The following is a 7,691-nucleotide window of genomic DNA, read 5'->3' as shown; positions in this document are numbered from 1 at the left end:
TGCTGGGGGACGACGACGACCCAGCGTCTTACTTAGCCTACGCAAGCATCTACCGCTGAGCGGCACCCCAGCCCACCATCCCTATCGTCCATTGCTTCTCAGGAAGCAGCGAGGGGTTAAAGACCCTATTCCGTTCACCTGAAGCAGCCCTTGGCCTGGTCCCACCGGTTCCTGCCCCTTCTCAGTCTCTCTGGGCCTCTGTCTTGCATGGTCTGTGAACAGAAAAGAACCATCATCCAGGACTTCATTTTTCCATGATTAATTTACCAGTATCTGGCATGTAGTATGAGCTCATGCGTGTTGGAACTAGTGTCTCTACTTTACACTATAGAAATTGAGGCTCCAAAAATGAGGGTGTCTCAGACGACACTGCGAAAGCCTCACCTCAGCTTTAGCACGCAGTAGGAGCTTTGCAGAAGGCAAAGAGATGCTTGGGAGCCTTAGTTCATTAATGGTCCCCAGAACCGCACTGGTGGGAGGAGCCCAGGGGGCTAGGCTGTATGCAAATATCACACTGAGAGGCTTCGGATTGGTCCGCTCGGGAGGGGTGGGGCGTGCCCTTGCTGGCGGCAGGTGCTCAGGGCTGCAACCGGCAAGGCGTGGTGGGCTCTCAGGTTGGAGCGCAGTTGCTGAGGCTCATCTCGGGCGATGCTCCTGCTCTGGGCCCTGCTGGCCCTCGGATGCCTGCAGTGTGGCTGGAGTAAGCCGGGGATGAGAACACCGGGGTGTGTCCAGGGAGGTCGGAGAGGAACGGAGACATGGAGTGGCACTGGGAGCCTCCTTTACGAGGTCTCTGATTCCGGCAACAGGGACACAGATGTGAGCAGCTGTAGTAAAGAGAAACAGCCCACCTTTACGTGTTTCCTTTGATGGGAATCCCAGCGCCCATCCATGGGCTGGCCCTCAGCCTTCTGAGGGGTGTTGCCAGAGAACACCCTCTACAAGGGCTGCAGAGGGCAGAACCAGTTCTGTGGCAACCCCGGGGCTGGGGAAGGTGGAGGGGTACGTTCCTGGAGAGGGAGGGATGGCCCATACTGGGATTGATTTTTCGATCCCTGTGGCTGAGGAAGGGATGGCATGAGAGGGAGCCTGCCGGGGTTGAAGTTGAGAGTAGATATGGAAGAGCCCCGAACGTCTGGATCTCATTGTTTTTCCTGAGAGACCGTGAGAGGCCAGTGGGGAGCCAGAGGGCGGAAAACGGATACGGTTTGCATGCTAGAATAGAGGGTTCAAGTGAAGAGCGTGGGGTGGACGGGGAAGGGCCCTGGGATAGAACTTTATAGAGACAGATAGAGGGCAGCTGGGGTGCGGTGGGGATGTGACCAGCGGGGTGGGCACAGGAGCAGTGACTATCTCTGCGAGAAGTTCGTGGATTGGCCCGCTGGGAAGGCCAAGCCCAGTGCAGGACAATGCAGCAAGTGCTCAGATACACCTGTGCCCAGGGATGGGCCCAGAGGTCAGTTCCCACCCTCATTGCCTTCACCAGCTGTGGACCTCCAGCCCCAACTGGCCAGTGTGACCTTTGCCACCAACAACCCCACCCTGACCACCGTGGCCTTGGAGAAACCTCTGTGCATGTTCGATAGCTCAGAGCCACTCAGCGGCACTTACGAGGTTTACCTCTATGCCATGGTCGACTCAGGTAAGGAACCTGTTTCCCTCTAAAAGGGTCCTTGACAGTCCACAGGGAGGAGGAAGAGGGAGCTGGGTGATGGGACATTGCATACCTGTGAAGGTCCAGGACCCCCTTGCTCATCACAGTCCATGCACACACTGACACCACTGTGGGTGTGGCCCCAGACCTGCACTTGTCCTGGCATCCAGGCTGGTGTGGGGGAGACACACCAATTGAGTACCTGCCTTGCCAATGTCTGCAAGCAGCTTGCACGCTATTACGGTAGAGCAGGGCATCAAGGCAGGGGTGGGTGGGGTCCCCTCTCTAGGGCTCCTACAGTTATATTCTGATCTCACTGACCTTTGAACCTAGGTCATTTCAGGGTTTTCCCTAGGATTGCTCCCCCTGACCCAGCCCACAGCCCTTCAAAGCAAGCTGCTGGGTTTGGGGACCTAGTAACCTTCTGATGTTTCCCAGCCTTCCATCCTGTCAGCAGGCCTGATCTGTGGGTACCCTAGGGGTCTTTTTCTGCCACCTCACAGAAGCCCAAAGGCAAGAGATGCCAAGTAATAGGTCCAAGGTCACCCATGTAGTAAAGAAGAAAGATGGGATCCAATATGGGTCCAGCCACATGCACCTTAGCATTATCCCACCCTTCCCGTGTTATAGGGGAAAGAATCCAGGGCCGCCAGCTGCAGGTGGCAGAGGTCTGTTGATCTGGGGGTTACAGGGCATTGAAAGACAGAGTGAGAGATGAACCCACCACCTCACAGTGATGTGCTCCCGGGCCAGCTGCACTGTTACCACTGAACTTGTGTGTGCAAACCATCCTAGTGCCCAGAACGAACCTGGGTAGACTTGGGCTTGGGGTGTTTGATGGGTGACTGAGAGGTTGCCACTGAGTTGGAGTGGCCCGGGTCCTAACTCCCAGCACTGCCTCTGCAGCCAGCTCCAGGAATGTGTCTGTACAGGACAGCGTGGGGACTCCACTGAGCACCACCTTCCACCAAACCCAGGGTGGGCGGTCGGGCCCCTACAAAGCTGCGGCTTTTGACCTGACCCCTTGTGGTGACTTGCCCAGCCTGGACGCGGTTGGAGATGTGAACCAGGCCTCAGAGATCCTGAATGCATACCTAGTCAGGGTGGGTAACAATGGGACCTGTCTTTGGGACCCCAACTTCCAGGGCCTCTGCAACCCACCTCTGTCAGCAGCTACTGAGTACAGGTGAGTGTAAACGACCCTGGGGGAACGGAAGACCCAGGGAGGGGACAAAATGGGGGAAGCCATACTTTGGCACACGGACCAGGTGTCAGGCAGGGGAGGCTTCCTGGTTTGCAGCAGGTACACAGAGGACCAACAGGGCCCTGCTAGGCACCCTGCTCTGCAAACACAGTTTAAAACCCATCCTCTCTTCCCTTCTCTCTTTCCTTCCTCCCTTTCTCCATCCCTCCCTGCCTTTCTCCTCCCCAGCCCCTCTTCTGTTTTGAGACAGGCATTCACACAGCCCAGGCTAGGCTTGAACTCCCGAACTGCCTGAATGAAGGGTGTGTGTATTGCTATGGCTTTGCACATGCTGAACGTGTGCCCTTCCACTGAGCTACAGTCCCAGCCCCTAAAGAGGCTTTAATTTTAAGGGTCACTAAGCTATAGGCTGTAGATGAATTGGTCCTCATCGCAGATTTTCAGTCTATCCAAGCCACTGTTCAAAATGGGACTTAAGTGGGCTACAGAGCTTACCATCTCTCTTGGTCTTCCCTTCTGATTATAGCCCTCATTTGGGGATTCTTGCACCTAAAACAGCCCTAATCCAAGGAAGCCAAGGGAACTGGGAGCTGGCGATGGATGCTATCAGGCTGGGTTTCTAATTCCCTTTGTGACCCCAAGGACCAGAGCTGCTTGGAGGATTATGGATTAACACCCAGCAAGGGGGTTACAGACACATAGAATAAAAGGGGGTACTCCCAGAGGAATGCTGAGCAACAGCCCCAATCCTGAAGGCTTCCCAAAGCAGGTGCAGCCAAGCTGGAGGAGGATCCAGGGGATATGTGGTCAAGTCCAGCATGCTTCTGTTGTCCTGACTCCACCCACAGCTGTCTCCTGGAAGTCTTCCTGTGTGCCTCTCGTGGTTCTCCTCCTTCCTGTTTCCTGTGGCTGGGCACACAGGATAGAGGAAAGTCACCCTTAATCTATCTTCTTCCAGGTTCAAATATGTCCTAGTCAACATGTCCACAGGCTTGGTGCAGGACCAGACACTATGGTCGGATCCCATCCGTACCAACCATCGTAAGTGCATGCATGCTGTGTGTGTGTATGTGGGGGGGGTGTCGTGGCAGGTCAGTTCTGGGATACTCCTTAAGGACATATCCAGGAATGCAGGGCCAAGGATTGATCAAGAGGAGGGTTGGCTATCCCTGGGAAAAAATCCCCCAAGCACCTGGCCATTGTGCTGTTTAATATAATGCTTCTTGAGATATTTTCATCTGAACCATCCCTTCCCTCTTCCATGCTTGAGACTGGCCCAGGTTGGGTGCACTAGAGTCAAGATCACCTGTCTGGATCCAGAGACCAGTGGTCCTGTGGATTCTCACGATAGCAAGGATCCATGGCAGTACAGGGACTGGGCACTAAGTGGAAGAACTCAGGAAGAGCCATGTCTTTCCTTACTCAGAGCCCCTTGTACCCCTGAGGCCGGCAGCAGGGGCTAGGAGGCTGCAGAGCAACTGAGGTCCTGCCCTCACCAACTCTAGTGCCACTAGGGTGCAGGGTCACACAGACTTAGGGCCAGGGAACATCCATGCTCAGCAGAGGTAGACCAGATGATCGTGACTGTATGGGACTCCAGCACAGAAACTCTCTGCCTCCTACTCCAGCCCTGGCAGGGCTAGGGCCACAGGAGGGAGGCTGGATCTCCAGATGGTTGCCTGAACTCCCACACCAGTGAGGAACGTGGCGGAATGGGCGGTACCTTGGTGGGTGGGTGAGTGGGTGAGTGTACCCATGGCTGTGGGTATGACTGAATTACTCGTGAGTCCGAGTGTGTGGTGTGTGTCTGTGGTTTGTGTGTGATCGTGGGGTATGAGGTGTGTGGCATACATCTATGAGTGTGTAATGAGCGTAGTGTGTGCAAGTATAGTGTATTTGCTATGTGTTGTATGTGGGTCTATGTGGCGTGTCTGTGCTGCCGGGTGACCCCCCACTCATGCCCCTTCCCTGCCACACCCCCTGTGACATTCCCATTTATTGTGTTCTTGCCTTGAGGTCCTTGGAGCTGAGTCCTGGCTCTAAGTCTGGCCTCGGTCCCTCACACAGCGGGCACCTCCACCTCCTTGCCTGGCTGGCTCGGTGGAATCCCTCTAGAAACTCTGGAGGTGGCAGCAGGCCGAGCACTTCTGGAGCCAGTCCTAAGGGTTGGCCCCTGGGGTATGCATAGGGGACCCCCTAGACCTGGGGTACCAGAGTGGAGTGTGAACTCAGAGTCAGACCTCCAGGGATCTGTCTCCGGGGACAGTGCCACAAATCGCTTGCTCACTGTAGGACCTGTCCATTGTTTCCAAGGGTGACACTAGCCAGAAAGATCGAGAACCACGTCCCCTCGGAGCCCTTTGCTCAACTGTATTTTGTTTAGAATGTGCATGGCTATGTCACCGGAAGCCTTGCGTTCGTATATACCTAACCTTATGCAAGCAGAGGAAGTAAACAGAAACACGTAGACTACAGAAGGGGACGAGGGACAGACAGGCCATAGGGCCAAAGCCTGGGAAGAGCAGTTACTGCCCTGGGTACGTAGGTCACCCTGGATTCCAGGCAGCCAGGACAGGGGACCCCTGTCCCTGGAAGAAGATCCAGGGTGGGGCATTTCCTGCGGAGTAAGTGGCTGTGGTCCTCTGCAGCTACCCCCTACTCAGCCATCGACACGTGGCCGGGCCGGCGGAGCGGAGGCATGATTGTCATTACTTCCATTCTGGGCTCCCTACCCTTCTTCCTGCTTGTGGGCTTCGCCGGAGCCATCGTCCTGAGCTTTGTGTGAGTACTGCCAGCGGGGAGGAGCCTGGAGACCGAGCAACACGCTCCCCAGGAAAGAGGACTCAGCACTGGGTCCTCTGAGACAGGGCAGGGAGTGGAAGCCGGGGGCTCCGTGTCATGGCCCTGGTGAAGGCAAGCAGAACGCTGGCATTTCAAGGTCAGGTCACTCATCAGGGGAGGGAAGGGCTCAGGTGCATCCCAGGCTGTGAGCAGTGGGCCCATTTATGTCTCAGTTCTTGGACTGGGAGTATATAGCTCAGTGTAGCACTTGTCTAGTATGTAGAGGGCTCTGGGTTCAATCCCAACATCCCACAAAAAAAAAAAAAAAAAAAAAAAAAGAGACAAGCTTTAGCCGTGATGGAGTTGTGTGACCTCAGCAAAGCGTCCAGGGCCTCGGTTTTCCCGTCTGGAAAAATGAAGGTGACCATAATGTGCACAACAGAATGGTAAAGGTCACCTGGAATTAGCCCTGGGAAGCCCTCAGAGAAGTTCCTGGGAGCTGTTATTTAACTCGCCCATTTAGGTGGGGAAACTGAGGCCTGGTAGGTAGCAGGGGAGGGTGGAGCAGGACGTGAATCAGCACTCTCCCTCCCCAAGCCTGCAGTGTGCTCACTGGGAATCTGGAAGCAACAGGAAAGAAAGGACCTGAAGCAGCAGCAGGCTGGCTTCCTGGAGGAGGGTTCAGCAAGAGCAAGCTCATGGCACAGGATGGATCCTAGCCCCAGCAAGCTGAGGGAACTCAGAGGGGTTTGGGACACTGGCAGGGTGGGGAAGCAGATGGGAAAGCTTGTCTGAGTAGGTGACATTAACTGGGCCCCAGAAGCTGGCCAGCAATGGGCCCAGAGAGGGACAGTGAAATCCAAATGTCCGCCAGCATTTAAGTTAACAAAGCATCCATGTAAATGGCAGCAGGCATCGAAAGTCGCTGTCCGGCTGGCAGCTGGACGTGGCTATGTCTTTCTCTCCCTTCCTGTTTCATCCCATGTGCCTCTCTCTACCCATGACCCTCCTTCAGGATCAGAGTGTCTGCCCCCTCCTCCAGGAAGCCTTCCACCTGGACCTGTCCACTCTGTGTGATCACTGTTAACTGTGCTCTGTCTCCCTTGATGATCAGGACACTTTGAGGACCTGGAACAATGGCCTCTAATGCTCCAGCTCCCAGACATGAAACTACCCTCATATTTCAAGAAGGGTGACACTTCCCTTATTCCCAAGGCCTCACACACACAAGGGCTACAAACATACTGTTTGTTGAGACCACACCCTCAAAGGCAGGGTGCTATCTAAGTTAAGGCCCTGAGCAGCTGCAGGGGTCCAGGTTTGCTCGGCTCCCCTAACCCTGGCTCTCTCTCTCTCTCTCTGTCAGGGACACGGGCAGCTCTGATGGGGAAACAACACACGACTCACAGATCACCCAGGAGGCTGTCCCCAAGACCCTGGGGGCCTCTGAGCCTTCTTACACGTCTGTGAACCGGGGCCCACCCCTAGACAGAGCCGAGGTGTTCACCAGCAAGCTCCAAGACTGAGACAAGCCCCAGCCCCAGGTCGTGGTCTCCTCTCAGTCTGGTCTTGTGATCTGCGGTGATGGTGTTGATGCTCTGACCTGACCAAAGGCGAAGCAAGGCTTGTTGGTCCGACTTCATGAAAATGCTTAATAAAATCTCAAGCGACAGTGTCTGGAATGAAAGCACAAGCGCAGGGGATGGCTATGTGAGTGACATCACATTGAGGGACTGGACACTGGGTCTCAGGAGGTGGGGACACTGTTGTCAAAACTATGGTGCTGAGAACATGTGAGTTTCTCAGCTCTCAACCCTGAGTGCCCCCATCTGTTAAATGGGCTGCTGGATCTGGGCTGTTACCAGGCTAGCCTGACCTAGCTTCCTAAACCACTTTCCCTGTGGGCATCATCATGGCGTCTGTTCTGTACCTTCTGGAGAATGATCTTTGCCTTCAGTTTAGAATGAGTTGAGTTTATTAAGTAGATAATAAGCCAAAGTAAAAGACTAAATAGAAAAAGGGAGAGAGGGAGGGAGAGGAGAGAGAGAGATA

The 7,691-nt window shown here is 54.8% G+C and overlaps 1 protein-coding gene across 1 annotated transcript; it reads left to right on the top strand.

Annotated features, from left to right (window-relative positions):
• The first annotated feature begins 563 nt into the window (after nt 1–563).
• Upk3a (uroplakin 3A) lies at nt 564–7,311 on the top strand. Its single transcript, XM_028878108.2, has 6 exons — nt 564–700; nt 1,487–1,642; nt 2,561–2,840; nt 3,817–3,899; nt 5,507–5,639; nt 7,006–7,311. The coding sequence occupies exons 1-6, from the start codon at nt 649–651 to the stop codon at nt 7,163–7,165; spliced, it is 864 nt and encodes a 287-aa protein (XP_028733941.1). The 5' UTR covers nt 564–648; the 3' UTR covers nt 7,166–7,311.
• The last annotated feature ends 380 nt before the right edge of the window (nt 7,312–7,691 follow it).

This window comes from Peromyscus leucopus, chromosome 20 (genome assembly GCF_004664715.2).
Source record: "Peromyscus leucopus breed LL Stock chromosome 20, UCI_PerLeu_2.1, whole genome shotgun sequence".
Classification (NCBI taxonomy): domain Eukaryota; kingdom Metazoa; phylum Chordata; class Mammalia; order Rodentia; family Cricetidae; genus Peromyscus; species Peromyscus leucopus.
This window is presented reverse-complemented; position numbering and strand designations above follow the sequence as displayed.